The 21,876-nt window shown below is 39.5% G+C and overlaps 1 protein-coding gene across 1 annotated transcript; it reads left to right on the forward strand.

The window, feature by feature from the left end:
* The first annotated feature begins 281 nt into the window (after nt 1-281).
* Nucleotides 282-20,832, forward strand: ccdc24 (coiled-coil domain containing 24). Its single transcript, XM_074651648.1, has 9 exons — nt 282-400; nt 1,295-1,456; nt 6,276-6,460; nt 10,776-10,892; nt 10,992-11,096; nt 13,505-13,559; nt 18,221-18,284; nt 18,703-18,820; nt 19,528-20,832. The coding sequence occupies exons 2-9, from the start codon at nt 1,307-1,309 to the stop codon at nt 20,546-20,548; spliced, it is 1,815 nt and encodes a 604-aa protein (XP_074507749.1). The 5' UTR covers nt 282-400; nt 1,295-1,306; the 3' UTR covers nt 20,549-20,832.
* Nucleotides 20,833-21,876: the final 1,044 nt, after the last annotated feature.

The raw sequence follows: 21,876 nt of genomic DNA on the forward strand, positions 1-21,876 counted from the left end.
GGAATACAACAGATAAAATATATAGTGTGAAATTATTCTGTTTTTAAGATAAACTGATCTAGTTAAACAAATCTAGAGTCCTCATTATTATTATTATTTATTTTTATTTTTATTTATTTATTTATTTATTTTATTTCTGCACAATCTCCTGCTCCACACTCCAGTCCAGATGGTGGCGGTAATGCACCTCTAAGATGGTATGCCAACCTCCAATAAACACCAAAGAAGCAGAAGAAGAAGAAGAAGAAAAGTGTTTAGATGTCTCAAGAGAACCAACTGTTGACAAATATCGCAATATTTACCCCTCCCTAGCAACCAACTGTTGACAGATCTCGCGATATTCCCTCCCTCCCTTAGCAACTGAAATCGTTACCTTGGATACCTGCTAGATACAAGTTGGGTGAGCGTTTTGTTTTTCCTCATTATTAACATTGAAAACTCATGTTAAGAAATGTTTCAGTGGTTTTACACAAACAGTTTTATCACTTGAAGGTTAGCATGAAGCTGTACACTTGTTTGTGAGATATTCGGTGATGTTTTGCAAAAGTTATTAGAGGAAAGACAACAGAGTAGTTCAGAAAAACAAGTCCCATGATCCTTTGGGGTTGGAAGTGTTATGTTTTATAAAGTAAGATACTATAAATCTGTAGCAATGATATTTTACAAGACAAATATATATTTGGTAGACACATCTTAATCTGTATAAGTAACTAGGAACTGTAATTTAGCTGTCAATAAAATGTAATGGGGTAAAAAAGTGCAACATTTGCCTCTGAAATGTAAAGGAGGAGAAGAAATATAAAGTGGCATGAAATGATAATACTCAAGTAACTATCTGCACTACCTTAAACCTAAAACACACTATCTGGACTATGTGCACTACCTGCAACCACCTCTCCTAACCACTGGTGCACTTTAAACTTACTTTACACTACATCCCATATACCATTTAATAGACTGCACATATTACATCTATTTATTGTACACTACATTTGTTTATTGACGTACGGTACACGCTATGTCCATTCACTATGTTCATTCACTATGTATATTATGTATTTCTATTTATTGTTTTATAATCTTTTTGTACACCTGTACCTCTGTATCTGCGCTTTGCTGCTTTGACACCTGAATTTCCCCCCGGGGATTAATAAAGGTTCATCTTATCTTATCTTATCTTAAAGTACAAGTACCACAAAATGATTGTTAAGTACAGAATTTGAGTACTGTAAATGTACAGTTACATTTTTACCACGATGTGTTACTGTTTCTTTCTCTGTTCCTTCACTCCTAGATTATCATTCCTATGCAGTCTCCGGATGGAAACCAGCTCTGGTGCCCTGGCCAGTCCCTGTGGAGCCTGATCGCTGAACATGTCACTGGGTCAGAGCTGCCAAAGATCCACACAGCACTGGGCCACTCTCTGGTTGACATGTACACAGATGTGCACACTGAGGTACATGCTTTTAAGTTGGAACATTCCTCTTTAGATTCAGCGGGTAGACCTTGTTTCATCATTCATGTTTTATTCGTTTAAAGAATTCAGACATCCTGAAGTAGGATCCCACAAGAATACCACCACACCATCAACAATAATTTCCTTTTCAGCTCAGTTTCGGGGTGAAACAAAAAATCTGCTCAGCTAAGCATTCCTGACCAAAAGAATTTATGAACTGCGGTGTTAGGTTGTGTAAGTAGGTTAGTTTGGCTGCATACACTCATTAATTCCCAGACTCCCTAATAAAAGTGAAATGTGGGTTAACTGGCTGTGTGCTGCAGTGAAGTCCAAATGGGAGCCAAGCAGACGGACATCAATATTTACTCAAGGTCAGCTAAACTCTCTGCCCCAAAGCTTCTTGCATGGAAAGCACTAAGCTCTAGCAAAATGACCTCACCCTAGAAAGACTTGTGGGTTGATGAGAAACATCCCCAGCTAAGGTGGAGTGGCACACACCTCACTAAATAGGCCAATTCAAGGTCAAGAGTGCTGTTAAAGTATTTAATTGAATTTGAAAATGCAAGCATTTTGAAAAGGAGTCAAAGTGATGTAAAAAGGGAAAACAAATCCAAAGAAAAACAGTGTAAGTTTGGTCACAAATGATGAATACAAATTGAAGAATTAATATATATAATACAACTTTATATAACAGGACTTCAGTAATTGTTGTAGCTTGCACAGTTTGCTATGATACTGACATGGAGTATATCCTGACTGTGTTAAAATGACTCTAGGGCTGCAACTTATTATTATTTTCACTGTCGATTTGAATTTAAAAAAAATTCTCAATTAATCTGTTAATTGTTTCATCTATAAAATGTCAAAAAATAATTAAAAATGCCCATCACAAGTTCCAAGTGCCCAAAGTCACATCATTTAATGTCTTGTTTTTTCCAACCAATAATTTAAAGCCTGAAGATATTCAATTTACTGTATAGTGATATAAAAAAGAGGAAAACTGAGAAAAATAACTCAAATTATTACACTATTATCAAAATTTTTGCGTGTCGATTTACTGATTGATTACTCGACTAATCATTTCAGCTCTAAATTAAACTCAAAACATTACAGTGCATCAATATTTACTCAAGGTCAGCTTTACTCTCTGCCCCAAAGCTTCTTGCATGGAAAGCACTCAGCTCTGGAAAAATGACCTCACCCAAGAAAGACTTGTGGGTTGATGAGAAACATCAACACACACCTCACTAAATAGGCCAATTCAAGGTCAAGACTGGTGTTAAAGCATTAAATTAAATTTGAAGAGGCAAACATTTTGAAAAAGAGTCTAAGTGATGTAAAAGGGAAACATTTTAAATAACAGGACTTCATAATTGTTGTAGTTTGCACAGTCTTATATGATACTGACATGGAGTCTATACTGACTATGTTAAAATGAATCTAAGGCTGCAACTGATTATTGTTTTCATTGTTGATTGATTTAAAAAAAAATATCTCAATTAATCGATTAATTGTTTCATCTATAAAATGTCAAAAAATTGTGAAAAATACCCATTACAAGTTCCCAGAGCACAAAGTCACATCATCGATTGTCTTGTTTTGTCCAACCAACAATCCAAAAGGCAGTGTATAAGTAGTGTAATCACCTGAAAATAAGAATCATTGTGCTTTTGTTACCTTAGAATGAATTATATCTACATACGGAGCCTCGGGTCCTCTTCACGGCCGCCGTGTTTCTACAGTAGCCCAGAACGGACAAACCAAACACTGGCTCTAGATATGGCCATTCGCGTTTTTCCGTTTTCATTTCTTCTCGTAGGCCACCGTAGTTCTCCTACATGCGTGGTACACGGGAGACGTTTCACTTGATTGCAATGTGCAACCTCGCCGCTAGATTTCGCCAGATCCGACACACTGCACCTTTAAATGATTAAACTATAATCACTATGACTAAAATGGTTGCGTGTCTAGCAACTGATTGATTAATAAACTAATCATTTCACACTCAAAACATCACAGTGCAATGAAAGGGACTCAGCGGTTTACTTTAAAGCTATGTGAGGAAATGTGGACTAGTCTACAGTACTGAGGGAACATTCCTTTCAAGCTGAATAATAATATTCAGTAAGAGAGGTCATGCCATGTGCACAGAAGACCAAGTCTGCAGCTGTAGATTTCACACAGACACAAAGAATTCCTCTAAACAGTACTTTCTATAGGTTATCGAAACCTCTGTATTTGCTGTTTTCTTGCTCACATTGTATAGTGTATACAAACCCAGCCTGTCTCTTTCGCTTTTCTACTCTCCCACCTTCTGCCATCTTCTATCGTTTCCACTTTTCATGTGTTCAGTAGTGAAATCTCTCCATCTGTAGATGTTATCAGCCCGCACTGAGCCACCCGGCCAGTCGCTGTTTGCAGAAAAACATGTGGATATAGTCTGTCTCAGCTCTCAAGACGTGCCATGTAGACGCTGACCACGAATTGTTTTTGTGACAGTTAACATATAAACATCACCGTTTCACACACATACACAGGCATGTACATGTACACACCCTCATCCACTCATATTCAATTCACAATTAAATTATCAAATTAAATGTCTTTTTACATTACAAAAACTGGATTTAAAGCACCATTCAAAGAAGCATTAAACTAAAAATCAATCCAGAATGATGCAGAGTAATTCAGCTCATACACACACACGCACACGCACGCACACACACACACACACACATATATACACAGAAAGAGGCCCAGTAAGCTTAGTGAGTCAGGGGGTCGGTATAACAGGGTTAAATAGGCTAATCCTCAACTGTTGATAAGACCGTTAGTGACACATATTCTCTGACTCGCTTGTGTCCATGTAGAGAAAGTAGATGTGTGCATGTGTGTGTAACATGTGTGTGACTTTCAGTATATTTTTTTCACTTGCATTTCAGTCGGTGTATGCAGTGGGTGGCTGTGAAGCCCTCAGACGGAAAGAAAGACTTTAGGCTGAGAGGTTTAAGACATTTTCAGGAAAACAAAACAAAACAAAGCACAGAGCGCCTTACAGTAATCAAGTGTCAGACTAGTACATGCAGGTTTCCTTCAGTTATTACGTTTACTGCAGGGTGGCTCGCTTCCTTTTCTTTCTTTTTTTCCCTGTCCATGTCTGCTTGTCTCCATGTCTTTCTGTTTTTTCATGTTTCTCTTACAGCCGTGTAATGAATTCCATCCCTCAGTGAGCCACTGTGAAAAGTAATAGTTGATCTGCAGGCGACTCCTCCATTCCTCAACATCGCCATTCCTCCCTCCATCAAGGTCTCCATTGTCTCCGGCGGTTAGATCAGAGGGAACATTAGCCTCTCTTTTCAAGTCTCTCTACAAGGCCAATCTCTCTGTAGCTCCCTCTGCACTCTCTCTTCTTACTCTCTACTCTGAATGAAAATGAGACCTTTACGTTAAATGTATTCTAAACCCCAAGTTAAATAATTCAACAAAATAGCTTCTAGTAGCTTTTTTTTTTTTTTAACTGACAGGTTTCAACAGCGCTCCCTTAAAATAGCTCCTGGATGAGATCAACAGTCTCACAGCAGAGGGAAGGAGAGGGGGGGAAATATCCAGGAACAACTTGTTAGCTAGCGAGCCATGAATCCTGTAACATAAACACCTTGACACCCACCGACAGACAGAGGAAACCAGTGTGAGTGTGTGTATATGCGTGCTGGTATGTGAGTGGACACGCACACTCATCGACACACGTGCAAAGACCAGAAGCGTGTGTGTTTAGTATCCTCCAGTGTATTCCTTTGAAGACTGCGACATGACAGAAAATGATTGGCAGGCAACAGGTGTGGAGGTGTTAATGTCATCCAGACTTCACTGACATACGCAGACAGGCATTCACACGCACTTTTCCTTTGGCTGGAACATTAGGGTTAAACTATGGCGATTTTTCAGGACAGGTTTTTGTAAAGATGCAGAAAACAAGCTGCTGATTGTAAAAAGTACACCTATAGTCCTTCTGGGCGCTCTGCCCTTCTACCAGCTCACAGAGGAAGTCACGCATAAAGACTGACCTTTTCCACATTTTTCTTTTTTTTTTAACAATTCCTTGATCTGCAGTTATAATCCGACTGAATTACAAAGACTAAAAAGCTGCCTGGTGGTATTCTTAACATTCTCATTCAGATGTTTGCATCATTGATATTTTTATCTCATATATTTTCACCATTCTTAATAGTTAAAATAAACACACTTTTATTTCTTTTCACCTTTTTCTTTGGCAGAATATTTTGAGCCTTATGTTTTGTTTTGTTTTGGCCCAGCCCAGGATACCTTTACAGGTAACTTGGTCAATAATGCCTCTTTATCCTGTACAAACAGTGTAGCGTTCAACTGAGGTGAGAGGCATCCTGCACCTACCCGCACTGCTGAGTATACACCGTACACTCACAGTTGAATTGCTTTTTCACAGATTATAGTCATAATTTGAACTTTAAATAAATAACATTATCCCCCAGCGCCTTCCCTGAGACATGAACAGTCCTGCTATCATCCTCAATCAGGGAGGCTGTCAGGTGAGCCACTGGATGATGGACGTCTGGAATATTGCTTGCAGCATATTGCAAGTGGACTGTCCACTCTGCTTTAAAAGAGTGGTTCACTAAATCAAATGAAAATATTTTTCCATTTATCAGTACCATAACTTGGTGCAGGATCATAAGCTGTCAGCTGGGAATGTGTCACCTCGACAGACAGAAAAAGTCTAAGTTAGTATGATACATTATTGTATGTATAACCCCTTCACTAATCATTCTAATAATATTTGCAGGCGGAGATGTGGTACAAGATGTGGCAGGAGAGCCAGCAAGGGATCAATAGCAGCAGGACAGGGACCCCGCTCCCACGTCAGCAGGCCTCCCCTCTAGCCGACCCCCCTGCCATCAAAGAGCTGGTGCGAGCCGAGGTCAAGATGTTACTCCAGACTCTCAGAGAGAGAGCCAACAGGGAGGGAAGGTAGGTGTAAGATTGCACACATACATCTACTCCACTGTGCATTATTAGGGAATTATTGAAAGGTTAAGGCTGCGTCCGATATCGCTTACTTTGCACTACATACTCAATATGTGTACTATTGTTCAACATACTTTTGTGTGAATAAACAGTAGTGTGTATCTTTTCGAATGCACTGAACTGTAATTACCACGTCACTAGTAGTTTAAATCAAACACAGCGATCTGTCTTTTTCACAAGCCAAGGCATGGTATGAAAAGGAAGGTTAAGACCCTGCTCTCATACTCTCTGCGTCATTTTCCCCCCAACAAAGAGTGCCATAAAATGCTATATGGTGTTCCCATGTCAGTTACGAATGGGATGGAAAGCGGAGGAACAAAGGTTTTTGGTGTTGGGATGTTGCAAACTGGTTTGGGAATTGTGGAACAATGGGACAATTATAGGACGGAGACTTCCATGCATTCCACACCAACAACATTAGATTTTAAAAGCCCAGTCACTGCTAGCTTTATTGGATTAATTATATGTTTTTATGTTAAATGGGAAGCTAAATACTCGTCTTAAAATTTTAAAGAGTGTACAAAAATGCGCAAAAATGACCTTGATTCAGTTGTTTGTCAGTGAAGTGCTCACAGGGAGAAGACAATGAAGCTTGGTACTCTGTTTCCTATGACGCACATTCATCGGGGAGTTATAAGCTCCTCAAGAGGTCGTAATAAAACTTTCTAATTGCTGTTTGGTTTTTAATTCCTACAGCATTTGGCAATTTAATAACATGTATTAAAATGCTCTGAAGAATGTCATAAAAACTGCTGGCAGGATAATATTGATCAGCGATACTGCCCTACACCATTACATTACAATTTAAAGGTCCAATTTATGTATTAAAATGTGTTAGTGAGGAAGTGTGTGTGAAAGTCTGAGTATGTATGAGCTAGTAGTAACTATCCAAGCAACCAGCTCACAGCGGCCAGGAATGCTTCCCTGTGTCAACCCTCAGGTTTTGTCGAAGCCTTTTAGGGAACATAAGATGGATTGTTCTCCGTTTTTGTGACAAACCATTTATCGCCTGTCAATTTGTCGACTTCCTTGTTATTGTGATTATGTTGTGTTGTTAACCTATAGGCTGCAGGCAGCTCTTTTGTGGTTTGGGTCGGGTTTTTTTGTGCGTTTTTGTGCTTATTTTGTGTATGCCATCATCCCCAGTCCTCTGTTAGGAACCACTGGTCTCACAGATTTGCTCTATGTTAAGCTGTTCTTAATTTTTTACCAAAATTGCTAATTCATTGTATTTTGATGTCTCATTTGATCCAATCCATCCCCATGCTAAAACAAACAACATTAAGTGTCATCAGCCATGCTAGGGACTCTGTGAGTGAGCTAAATAACTTTAGCATACTAACCAACACTCATGATGCTAACATGCTCACAATGACAATGCTAACATGCTGATGTTTAAAGCAGCAGTGGTTAGAATTGGAGCAAATATAATTAAAAAAAATTACTTTTATAAAACGGTCACTATATCCTGACAGTAGTGCATGAGACAGGTAATCTGAACAGAATAATGTGCCTCTGTGTCCTCCGGTGTCCTCCAGTGCTCCTAATGGCATCTGCAAGATTTCACAGACCTGAGGAAAACAACCAGTCAGAGCCGAGCTGGAGCCTGCCGTCTCTGAGGAGCTGTCAATCACTCGCAAACTCCGACAAAACGGTCAAACTAGGCAGCACTGATCAAATATGAATCAATATTATGTTACTGTAATGCCTTTTTCTCGCCTCAAATGTGTTCAGAAACATCTTGTAGTGCACTGTTTAACTGTAAAATAAGAAAGTTTGTGACCAGCCATGTTGAGATCTGTTGAGGAAATATCAAGCACCGCCCACCAGCCGGAGCACAGCCAATAGGAACGCTCTCTCTCTGAAATGACCTGTGATTGGCCAAAGTCTCCCGCCAGGGGTTTCGATTTTTTAAAGCCTAAAAAACAGAGCCATGAGGAGATACAGAAGTCTAGTTTTCTCTCAGAACACTTGAATTACAATATGCTGTAAGGTTATTATGGAAGTTTTGGCCCAATGATGCCCAAAACATATACTGCACTGTATGTCTGTGCCAAGTTTTGCAGCAATCCATCCAATAGTTGTAGAAACATTTCCCTCAAAACCACAAATGTGAGCCTCATGGGGATGCTGGAGAAAAAGCCAGAGGATAATAATAATAATAATAATAGCTTGGATTTATATAGCGCCTTTCATGAAACCCAAGGACGCTTAACAAAGACATAAATAAACACAACAACTGTAACAGAAGCTAGAGGCCATAGGCCTTGGTGAAGAGGTGGGTTTTGAGGAGTCTTTTGAAGGTGTCCAGAGATGGTGCGTTGCGGAGCTCTATGGATCACCTAAGTCAGTAGAATTCATCCTCTGGGGACCATGAATGTCTGTACAAACTTGTATGTGAATTCATCCAATAGTTGTGGAGGCATTTCAGTTTGTACCAAAGTGATAGACCGACCAACATTGCCATCCGTAGAGCACAAACAGTTGCAGCATTGTTGTGTGCGTCTTTACTTGTGTAGTCCCCTGCAGAATCTAAGATATTTCATGCATCAAAAGAAATATAAAATGTATAATGTAACTGCGGTGCTTGTTATGACAGCTCAGTTGACAGGGATTTATTTTGAAGTAATTTTACAGGGGGTTCTTTTAAGTTAGGATGACAGCAAGGCCTGATGTTTAAGCTGACAGTCCAATATCTATAAGGCCACAGGTCTGATGCCCACAACAGCACTGTGTCTTATTAAAGTGTCACTGAGCAAGACCTGAAGAGAGGCCTTACTAGTTCGCACACCACAAGTCACTCTTGTAAAGTGCTTCGGCCAGGATGTAAATGGATTACAAAAAGTCCCATTCAGAGGGGAAAACACAGCCCATTGTTATTGGCTGTGTAGGAGCACTACCAAAAAAATATTTGTGCCACACAGACTGTGCCAGCACAAATCGCTTTTCCTCTTTGAAGTTGGCTTCGGTGTACTTGTAGACCTTGATGCATGGTACCGTGGTTGTGTGTTTCAGGCCTTTGATCATTCAATTAGGCTAAATCCCAAGTGTATATCAGCTGAATGGCTTTCACGAGTAAACCCAACACAATTCCCCGTAATAACACTTCCACTTAATAATGCTCCACAGCCCTCTGTTTGTCAATTTAGTTCGATTTAATACGCTGTGTTGGCATGGAAATTGAGAAAATATTGCCAAAGCATCAAGATAGAGACCAGCATCATTCTCTCTCTCATACTCCCCACCGGAAATTGTTTTGTGTGTGTGTGTGCATAATGGTAACGTAATTTACCAGACTTATTAGCTAAGACCACTTTCCTAGCAAAGGCCCAACTAAAGCCACATCAACGGGAGGGGGATATAAATAGCTCTCATTCCTATACCAGATTTGATTTGAACCATTTGAGGGTGTGAAGGTGGGTGTGTACCTTGTAAAAGTCAACTGATTTATCTTATTGGCCTCCTCCTCCTGTGTGGTCCTCATGCCCTAGCCATCCACCCACATTCACAGCCACACCTCCCTTTCATTGTCTGAGTGGCTACAAAAGACACATTTTCCCTCTTGTCGGGACTATAAAATGAAGCAGGGCTGACCAGGCTGTCACCCCGCCTGCTGCTGCCTACACCATCTGCTTGTTTCTTTTTCTCCCAGGCATCATTCAGAAAATATATTTAGATATTTAGATAATATATATAAATATATATTTTTTTAAATAATTATTGTAGATATTGTAAATTGAGCCCAGCTCTGATAATGGAGTTCTAGTAAATGCACGTGTTGTACAGTCTTTATGGATCTGAAATCACCACCAGATCATCTTGCATAAAGACAGAATGTGATCTCTGTTCAGGCTATTGGTAATTCAGTCAATCATTTAATCAATCAAACTTTATTTTTTGTTGTAGTTTTCATACATATAAGTTCAATTAGAAGTGCTTTACAGGTGAGTGACAAATATATATATATATACAAATATAAAGAGTAAAACATCAAAAATACAAATCATGAAAGTGAAATAATCAAATATATGATATGCATTACAAACATTACAAACAAAAATACAATAAATAAATACAATAAAAAATAAATAATGTCTATAAAACATTAGAATCGAAACCCAAACAAGCATAAACTTTTAAGTTTATGTTTAAAGACATCAACAATTCCAGCGCTGCGGAAAACTCATTTATATAAACACTGAAAGAGCTGCAGATCCAGTAAACTAACTTTATTTATCATGTGCTGTCGTTGCTATAGAGACAGTGAGGAGCTCGTGTTTCGATACAAACCTGAGACGGTGGACTACGCCCTGGGTCACCTTGACAGCTGTTCCAGAAACTTTACCAACCCTGGAGATACTGATGATGGAAGCAGGTAAGTAACACTGCTACGGCATAACTTACTGAAATGATGCAGAGCTTTACATCATGCATAAAATCTCTTTTAAACTTCTCTTCATGTCCTCTCCTTCAGACGGAGCTCTCACTGTTCAGTCCAGCCCATTGCTGAAGATGAGATTGAGGCAATGAGAGACAAGCTGAATGTCTCTGACATTGACCAGGTGGTGGACCGCCTCAGGTAAGAGAGCAACGTGTCTGAACCTTCTTGGCTTGTGACTATAGCCCGGCCGATATCGGACCGATGGCCCCGATTGTAGAGGCCGATACTGAAAACAAATCTGATAACGAGATGTATCGACTGATGATAATCACATAAACACCAATTTCGACGCGGCTCCCATAGATTTGTATTTTAAAAGAATTGTGACCACGATACATACTATGCGGCACACCGAGATGGAAAAAAACTCAACCTTTTTTAATTCAGCAAACGCACCGCAGTTAGCCAAACAGCTCCACAGGACTTGCTACACCCTTTCCGTCCAAGAACATCACAACATCTGGTTGAAAGGTCAGCCAAACTGAAGACTTTTTTTCCACAAACAAATCGAGCAGTAAAGCTACTGTGAGGGATTTACGGTGTTGGAAATCCATTTATCTTAGTTTTGATTTTTTTCGGTTTATTTATGGTATAGGTCCACAGGGGTGTTTTTTATCGCGAGGGGTCGCCTTGCTTAACAGCATTGGAAACTTGATAGGCTGCCACTAGACACAAGGCACTCAGCCCCTGATTGGACAAATGCTTTCACTCGTGGGCTGCTACTCACAGCTTTCACACCAGAACCAACATGGCGGCTCGTTTGGAAACTTTCTTCTCTTATATCACGAAAATAGTTCACCGAAATGTGCGGCCAACGTTACGCCCCGTCTCTCGAATCACGCCGCTACACTACCAGGATGCATTGCACGGCTGCTTACATAGACAATGAATGGGAAGCGTGGAAAAGACGGAGGCTGTGGACACGTACCATCAGTGAGGCTTTTACTGCTAAATTACCACAACTTTATCATCATCATTATCGCAGCGCGTAGGTTTTAGTTGCTTAGTAACAGCAGGCGCGACAGGAGCGCAACCTCTCAAGCACCATGGATAAAAGGATGAAAGCGGCACGGCTGGCGTTTTCCACGTGTTTTTAGACTCAACATGTGAATGACCTACCAAGACGATTGTGACTGGTTTAAAGGAACACAAACAAGCCAGAGCGTTTTTTCCCCCTATACCAGAATGATAATGGGTGGAGCCAGACCTTTATTTAACGCTGACACAGCACTGTGGAGACTATGCAAGACTACAGGTTATGTGACATGAGTTGTGAGGGATTTTTCCTCTAGAGGTCTATCCAGTTTTTCAGAAGAAAAAAGAAAAAATGAGACAAGTGAACATAATGTTATGCAACATCATTTTCTTGAATTACTCCAAGACCTGTCAGCATTTTCTTGGAACTCCCTGGGTGGTCACGACCGGTTAGGAACCACCAGTACAGAGGATTAACCTGGAGACAACAGGACATATACAGTATATACAGATTGAGTAAACAACACATGTCACACTGGTACAATACAAAGACATGTGTTGTCTGGACAATCTTAGATTTGTAATACTAACTAGCAGAGACCCATCATGCAGATTGTTTTTCTTTGTGGTAGAGATTCATTTGTTGTAAGTGATATACTGTAATTCAAATGTGCTCTGTGAGTTCCTCGAAGCTCTTTCCTTTTCCTCTTTTTTTCCCCTTAATTTCCCCTCAGCTCTCCTCGGTGGCTTCTGTCCCTCCTTTCCTTCCTCCATCCCTCACTTTGAGGCCCACAAGGCAGCACAGTCACTGGGGCTACCTTAGAAGAGAGCCTCCCTCCCTCTCTCTCTCTCTTTCTATCCCTCTCTTTCCCATTTCCTGACTCGACCAGAACAAAAGGCCCCATTGTCAGAAAATGGATCCCAGAGCAGGCATAATTTTGTTTTTCATTTGAAAGAAGTGAATAAAGTCTACTATGGTTATGTAACCAGAGAAGGAGAAAGTGTGTGGGGGGAGAGAGGGAAGGAAAAGAAAAATAGGACAGTGTATCCTCGGTATCCTTTATGAAAACTGTAGAGGATAAACTCTGAGCAGACACCAAGCGCACCTATTCTGTTGTCACTGCCTCGTCTGTGTGAGTGGGTTGTACCCTTTTGCTCATAAATCTATGAGTGTGTGCCTTTGCAACATTTTGAAAATGTTATGTTGTGAATACTCGTCAGATTCAACTACTGCACAAATCTGTAACATTTTGCAAATTTCACCTGCTACCTTCAAGTTGATAATACTCATAAAAGTAGGATATAATATCAATAAATCAATATTAAATATGTGGACACATTTTTACTGCATTTATCAAAAAAAAACATCGACTATGAAAAGAAGACTCAGCTTCTAACTAAGGTGTTTGGCTGTGTGTGCGTGTTGTGATTATCTAATGCAGAATTTCCACTTTGACCTAGATTTTAGATTTTGGCTCAATAGTTTTTTTTGAATGAAAAACAACTGGAGTACTGATGATAAACACCGTGGCTTTCTTTCTCTCTTTCTTTGCTTCTATCTATCCACCTAGGTCTGTTCTAATGGAGGAATGTGAAGCGTTGAGCAGGCTGATGAAGCATTTTAAGGTAAGAAGAACAGCATGAAAACAGCCAACTACCAGCCAAAAACTAGCTGTTTCTCAGCTACCAGTGCAATGCTGATCCAAATCCTACTATTATTTATGGGAAACCAGGCCAACACCTAAATATTGATTTGCTATATTGATGCTACTGTGAATAGATTTTACAATCAGATTTCATACAATATAACTTCGTAAGCAACCTGAGTTATGACACTACGCTGCACTTGCATGTCTGGACATAGTATTCATATTACAGTTTATGTACACTTGACATCATTTTACCTACCAAAAGCAAAAAAATCACAATATTAAATACTAGTGTTCTTTGTAGCTGCACTTCCTCGACCAGGGTACTCTTTTTTTTACCAAAAGAAAAGTTTGAATACCAGCTTGAACCCCCTCAGGTAGATATGCTAACTCTCTATTGGCACTAAAACCCTGCCAAGGTTTCCATCTACACACACACACACACACACACACACAGGAAACCTGTGAGGGCTCAGTCTGAGCTTGTTTTTTTCCATCCGTCTGGCCAAGAGCTTTGCAGTGCTGAGTAAGATCGATCTCTTTCCAATCACTCAAACGACTTATTACATGCAGACAGAGACATTTAGACACACGCAGTACAGTAACAAAGAAGCACACATGCATGCCTGCAGTCTGGCTACACTGTCACGCTTGTCTGAGAGAACCAGAGTGAGTTAGTTAGAGGCGAGATGTGAGACATTTCTGCAGACCAGATGTGGAAGTTATCTCTATGTACCCTCTGTGTGTGTGTTTATGTGTGTGTCTGCCTGGAGGTCTCTCGGTGTGTGTTTCAGATGTTTGTTAAGAACCAAAAGTGAATATGGTGTGTGACCGTAGGGTATCATTGTGCCTATTGCATGAAGATCTTCTTATTCTGTTAAGAAAAAACAAATAGTAGTGACGAGAAGATCATTTTGCAAAGATAAACCAAACAGCAGTGGTATTGTCTGTGGAAAACCCCATCAGGCATTTTCACTATAGGAGAAAACTAAATGAAACTGTGTCCAGGAAAGTGAGGAGGGGATGTTTAAGGGTGTGTAGTTCCAATTTTAAAGACTGTGAGGTCTTGGTCGTCATCAGACATTTACTGTCAAGACAGTTAAAGTTGTATTAATTATTATTTTTTCAAAACAATAAGTTCAAATATCTTAAACAACTAGTTTGTTGTTCACAACAGATTCTTATTTCTCATTCATTTTAGCGAATTGCACAAGTTTTAGCACATGTGTGCAAAAGAATATGCACAAATGTCTTCAATTTGCACATTAACCACTTCCACATGGCTCACTGATCAAAACTGATGAGTTGATTCTCAGTGAAATTGTCATACTCTTCACAACTTCTAAACTTAACTTTACTTAAACTTAACTCTAAGTTCTTTCATCGTTGGAGCCATCACATGCAAAATGATCCATTCAATTATCAAAGCCTATCAGACATACATGTATGTTCCATAAATATCTATGACATGGTGTTACGTACTGTGAGGAGGTATGATTTGTTGTTTTTTACTGAACTATCACAGGTTTTTTCATTGTTGCACTGTTTCTGTTCACTGTATATGACTTTACATAAAAGATTTAAGGTGAATTTTCTGTTTATACTGTAATACATGTACCACATTGCTACACAAATAGATTAACTGTACAGATGTGCATACCTTTTTTCTTCATTTTGGTGGAATTTACTGACACAATCACTAGGTTTTGAAGCATGAATGAATTGTTTTGGGTGAGTTACTACCTTCGGCAGACATACAATAGAGCTGTGGTGTCCCATTAAATAGTTTTGGCGATTGCACTTACAGTTTAGAGAATGTTTAAGACTGTTTTAAAAAGAAATGAGACAAAGTGATTGAGAAAAACTGTTAAACAAAAAAAAGGATCTAAAACAGAAACATGGCACTTTTCTCTGTAAAGAAATTGTTTCGTCAAGCGAAGGGTTGCTGTCTGGTGGTTAGGCAGGTGGGCAGGTGGGATGAAGCCGTGGCTCTGGTGGTGCTGTGCTATTATGGCATGAGCTTATTGTGCATGATGTTGATACTGTGCGGTGCAAGACATCTGATGACTTACCAGTCTTTGGCTGTGAAGTCAACCATTAGAATCTTCTGCGTGATTTTTAGTTTTTAGAGTAATACACATTTTATATCTACAAATATGTTAATTCACGTCATGTCTTAAGTTCAAGCTTTCATTTAGCTGCTGAGACGATCATACGATAGTGAAACTTTTCTAACTACTGAGCAGAGTTTTAAGAGGTGAATGAGACAGAAACAACCGTTTTGAGTTTAATTTTACATGCAGAAAAAGAGATATCTACACTATCCTTTCAGTCAGTCACTAATCCACTGCCTCAAATTCCCAGTACGCAGATGTGTTTGATGGAGTAAAGGAATTTGGATTCTGATCCAGATTTGAAGATTTTACCCAGAGTGCACGTTAAGCAGGAAAACATTCAGACTTTCCGACTCAAATCGTGTTTTTTCAGATTGTGATTGTTAACATCTGTTGTATATTTCAAGGCTTGTCCTAATTAGCTATGCCTGTTGCAGTGTTTGTGAGGAAAATATGCTAAATGTCATGAAACATCTTGTATCAGTGTTTGCCAGTAAGCTGTGCTGCACTTCAAGATGATATAAGTTTCCTGCCTGACTGTCATGTCACGTTTGATGCAGCTGAGTTTAGTGTTATTCCATGTAGTAAATTATACAGTTTTTAAAATGGATGTTAAATGGAGCCAAATCAGGCATTTAGAGGCTTTGATACGGTATGATCCAATCGTAAATTTTCTTGTAATGACCAGGAGGGAGGCTCATATAACGACTTGGTAACTTCCACATGCATTCCTACAGTACACAGTCTCAGTTGTTCAAAGCATGTGTTGATTATAAAGTGTGTTGATTGGGAAAATCGTATATCACCCTCAAGCTGTGGAAACTATGCGTAAGTTACTGCAGCTTTACATATTAATTCACTGTAACTGTAATAATTGAATATTTTCTAAACCAGTGTAGTGGACACGACTCAGCGGGGTAGAGTCATGATGAGGGCTCTTATGTCTGCTTACTTACTTATTCAGTCCTAAAGCCACATCGTTCCCTATCTTTGGCAACATTTTGAACTCGTTTGTCACAGACTCACAGTTCTACACCAGATCATTTTTTATTTCAGTGATGAAGTTAATGCTTTTAGGTTTTTTTTAGGTTTTTGTGTTGTCCTTCTGTCCGTTCGACGTCCATCCATACGACTGTCCGTATGTCCGTCCCATTCTTGTGAACGCGATATCTGAGGCGCTGAAGGTTTCACGGTTTTCTTTGCTCTGTTGGTGTTTTATGTAAGTTGGTTAAAGTTTACCTTTCTGTTGCATTTGTTAGTAATATTGCAGATGATGTGGGTTTACACCTTCAAAGCGTCCTGAATGCTTTCATAGCCTCAGCCATAGACGCTTTTTTCTTTTGTTGGTCTAAACTGGGCAAAGGTGGCCCACAGATCACACCAGACAGACATGTGGTCAGAATATAACTTAACACTGTTAAACCACCATTAAACCAGTATCCACAGTCAGAGCATGACCTTTATATGCTGACCACACAGAGTAAGGAATCCAACCCAGATTTCTCCGTCAGGATATTGAAGGTTTTTGCTGGTAGACCAGCTAGATGAAACTTGGCCAGCATGGTTCCAGTATAGAGCAGAGCAGATGGCAGCCATCAGTAGATTATGTAGCAAGAACGGTAACCCCGTTCTCCTGTTTCTGGTTCTGCATCAGCTGAGGGAGATGCTGTGTATGTTGGCTGTGTGCAGATGTGGATTTGGGTTCTAGAGATTCATGTCTTAGACAGTAACAGCTTTCCTAAAATATCAGCAAGTTAGCGCCATGGTAATGGGTTCAACCCCCACATGGACCACAAAGCCTATTTTCAGAGTATGTGTGTGTGTACGTGTGTGTGTGTGCTTTAGAGTTGTTTTCCATTTCAGTCACTTGACTGTCAGAGACACCAGACATACTCTGTCTGCCGCTCTGAAAGACAACACTAGGAGGTTTGGGTTTGAATCCCACTGGGAAAAATTCCCAAAATATATGTTTTAACTGTCAGTCTCCAGGCCTGTGGGTATGTTTGTGTGTGAGTGTGTATGTGTGTGAGTTAGTGTAATATAAGTCTGTGGTTGCTATAAAGACTCTTCATTAGTGTTTGAGCTGGTGTAAAACGAGGAGGGGAGGCTGCCAGTCACTCAGAACAAACACACCAAGACACACTTTTCAATCATGTCTTTGGTTTTACATTCTATAGGCGCACACACACTCACAGCACTATGGTTTTCATTTGCACATGATGGAGATATATGAGGCCAAATTATGATGGAAGACTACTGCTCAATCGTTTAGTGGTCACACACACACATTCCTCTTTCTCCTGCTGTTATTTTTATCCTTTTTGTTCCTTTGCTATTTCCAAAGGCTCATGCTTTCTTGAACATGTTTAAAACATTTACCTCCTATTTTTCCACGTCCACTAAACTGTCACTAGAGGCTGAATGTGTCCTAGTTTGTGCCGTAGTATTATGTTAAGTGCCCTCAAACTGCATGATTAAACATAAGCGCTGCTTCTCTCTGTTCTGTGATTTGTGTTTCTCGCAGGGGAATATTAAACAAAAGTGTCTGAGCCAATGTGAATTTGATAAATCAGAGCCTACGCTTGCAGGTGAGTCCACATATACCAACATGTTTGTGTTTTGCTGCCATCTGGTGGCACATTATTGTTTAACACACGGTGTGAGAAGGTCCCATTTAATCTTTAGCTCAGTGAATAGATTAACAGATGATAATTTTACCCACCCTCAATTATCTGGTAAAACTCTAATAATATAACATGTTTATGAATGAAAAAAGAGCAACTGAGGACTCCAGCCAGACCCATCTACTCTGGGGAAAACAGCAATAACGTTCATTTTCAGAACTCTATAATGACTACTTGCTTTTTTCTTATGCTCTAAGTGATTGTTATCTTTTGACGGTTTTCTGTACTTAAGTATCTGAGAGTGTGTTTCATACTTCAGAGTGATGGTTTCAGTATTTTCAGACTTTTTTATTGTACTTATTTTGTATATGTGTATGTGCAGAGCTGAGAGAGCTAAGAGGAGCTATACAAATGGACTTGGAGCTCTACCCCTCTTCGCTTGCTGCTTCACCGTCATCTTCCTCCCCTTTCCCTGTGAAGGAATTGAAAAACAGGTGCAGGTCAGTATGTTTTGCTGTTACAACCCCCAGAAAGACTCTATTTTATGAGAGCAATAACATTGTTCACAGAGTCGAGGAGTAGCAGAAAAACAATAATTTAATTTGATAATTTTCTTGAATTAAAAAAAAGAAAAAGAAATACAAATAAAATAAAAAGTATATTTAAATAATGTCTGAAAAGGCTGAAAAGTGAATTTTCTCTTATCATTCTATATCTAGTATTTGGGTACATGGGACTACTGTTTTTGCTTCATTATATTTTAGGAAAAAAAACAGTAGTCCCATGTGCCCAAATACTAGTTATAGTATGATTATAAAATGGCTCTATCTCAGAAACCACAAGGAGCACAATCAAGTATTTGGTATCTATGAACTCATAACAAGTTGAATATCAAAGATATTCACACATATGTAGTGTAAAATTTCATAACATTCATAAAGCATGAATGAACACAATGTTATTGTTTTTTCTGATTTTGACTATTAATAAAAGTATGATCTAAAAATTGTAAAGTTGTACTTTTATATACTTGCCCAAAGTATGTCTGTAGTACCAGATTTCAAGAATTTTAACAAATCAGAACAAATGTTTTGGCATTTTTCCTCATCAAAACTAAGAAAAACAAACTAAATATTCTTCTTTTCGTTGTCTTCATGCAACAAAAATGTCTCTCGATCTGATTCTCTTTCTGTTTCCTTTCCTCCAGACTGTCAGCAGGACAAAGCGTTACTGATGAGACTCAGAGCTTGCGAGCTTTAAGCACTCCTTCAGCCCTAAGACCACATCCACCTCCTCCTCTGAGCCTTCCTAAACCCAGGCCACCGCCGGGCGCTCCTCCTAGCAAGACCTCTGCATCACTTAAACTAATTAATAATTCTTCACTGTCTAGGACTCATGGACAGCATGGAAGCACATCAGCCTCCACTGGAGCTCGTAAAACAAAGATACCTATCTGCAACAGGATCACCACGTCTGGGCATGTGAGCCGCCAATTCACCGCTTCACTACCAGGGTCTGACAGTGACGAGATGATGGTTAAAACCCACTGCAGTCTTTCTCCAGAGCAAGATAGTGCCGGTCTCCACTGTAGGACCCCGACTTCTAGTCCTAGTTTTCAAATAGAAACTCCAAGAAACTCACCCATCCACGAAACCAGTCTGTCATCCCATCGCAGTATTCCTAGCCCGAGCAGAAAGTGTGATTTGTCAGAGACGGAGAGAAAAAGCAGCCCTGACTGGAGGTCAAGAAACATCAATACTATCCCCTCATCCCCTCGCTGTGAGGATGCAGGCAGTTACAGCAGCAATAGTACTGACCCTTCTGTGTCAACGACGCGGAAATCAAAGACACAAAATGGGCAACAGAATAGTACCTGCGGAGGTAGTTTAGTGTCAACAACAGATCATGTCACAAGGAAGAGTTCTTCTGAGAGATTTAAGTCTGAGACTGGGAGCTCTCCTGCAAAAACAGGAAGTAGGAAGAGCAACGTTGGAGTTAATAGAAATGAAAATGGTCATCTTGGGAAGGACGTCACCCAACAGCAAAGCCGTGTAGCCGCATGCACACATCCAGAGCCTATACGGATAAATGGACAATTCTTTACTTCCCCCAAAAGACCGCTTCAGGGCACCACAAGTCAGCTGAAAGGAGTCCAAGAGACACAGACGGAGCTGGAGTTCATCAGCAACTTTTACCAGCCAGTCCCTCCTTCAAGGGTGTCAACTTGAAGTCGGGCCACAGACCAGACAGCTGAGGCTGAAACAGGAAGATAGTCTGAGTCTGTTGCAGGAAAAATGCAAGGGATGTCTGGTATTGTCTTTTATGAGATTGCAAACTATTGAACATACTGTACCCTCTGGAAACATCACACACTCACTACTGTATTATATTTGGGAGCATAACTACTTGACAGTTGCATAAATTGTTTTACTCTGGAATCATTTCACAACGGTGTCTGGTCCTTGCAGGGTTTAATTTCCATAAAGCAAGAATTAAAATGAATTTGAACTCTGTTATCTACAGACAAGGAATTTGAGTGCTTGTAATTTTGCACTGTTTAAATATTTGATTGAAAAATGTGTGTTGTTAAGACAGGTGCAGCCTCTGCAGCCCTGCTTTCATGAAACACACAAATAACACTCACACACAAAGTAAATGTGTTTTAACTACTTAGGGGTGTTTTAACTAATCATTAGAAAATGACAGTGTATCTCTGTGATTCTTACAGGTATAAATAATAACATTTATGATGGGTCATATCCATTCAGCTGCTTCGTTAATGTTCTTAGTAACACCTGTGCTTCACCTACAGTGATAAGTCAAAATGTCTGTTGTTAAAAGAAAAGGCCTATGTTACTGAAAGTGTTGGAATATTATGGAAGTAAAACCAAACCAGAGAGATAATTATCTAAAATGTGGCACAATACATTTAAATATTATTAAACAAACACCATTTGGGAGTCCTGCATGACAGAGCCTTCAAGATCTTCAACAGAAACCTCAGGTCAGTGGTGAAACAGTACAGCACAATGTACATAATAATAATAATTGCTAGTTGCTCCAATAGGATGGTCCAACAGCTGGATGTACACTTTCTTAGCACATTATATATAATGCAGAGCTTTATATTGCTTTATAACAAAGTATACTATAGAAATACAGATACTATTATGAACATATAGATACCTTATTGATATATCTAAAGAATAAAATCAGTATTGATAACAGTATACATTATATATTATTATTTCAACGCATACAGAGGTGTAGTTGCTCGTGGTCACCTCGGGAGGACATTGTATAGCCATGTCAATTATTGGTCTTAAGCAATGATAACATGACAAATACACGACATTTAGTGTAATTTTTCATTTTCCTGTATGGCTTTCTTTGTTTGAACACCTGTCTAAAGTCTGAGGTCCTGGATTTATTTTTTCTGACAGAAAAATATACTGGAGGGAGCAGAGCTTAGGCTGTTTCATATTATATTATTGGCTGTAATCAAGCTTCAGATTTAACACACACACACATAGGAGTTTACTGGTGGATTATGATA

This window comes from Sebastes fasciatus, chromosome 11 (genome assembly GCF_043250625.1).
Source record: "Sebastes fasciatus isolate fSebFas1 chromosome 11, fSebFas1.pri, whole genome shotgun sequence".
In the NCBI taxonomy this organism is placed as follows: Eukaryota; Metazoa; Chordata; class Actinopteri; order Perciformes; family Sebastidae; genus Sebastes; species Sebastes fasciatus.

Excerpts from the sequence above, each read along its gene's own strand:
- ccdc24 (XM_074651648.1), top strand. The coding sequence starts at position 1,307 with ATGCAGTCTCCGGATGGAAACCAGCTCTGGTGCCCTGGCCAGTCCCTG. Across the intron at positions 11,097-13,504 it reads CAGGTGGTGGACCGCCTCAG|GTCTGTTCTAATGGAGGAAT; the intron begins GTAAGAGAGCAA and ends CTATCCACCTAG. Across the intron at positions 13,560-18,220 it reads GGCTGATGAAGCATTTTAAG|GGGAATATTAAACAAAAGTG; the intron begins GTAAGAAGAACA and ends TGTTTCTCGCAG.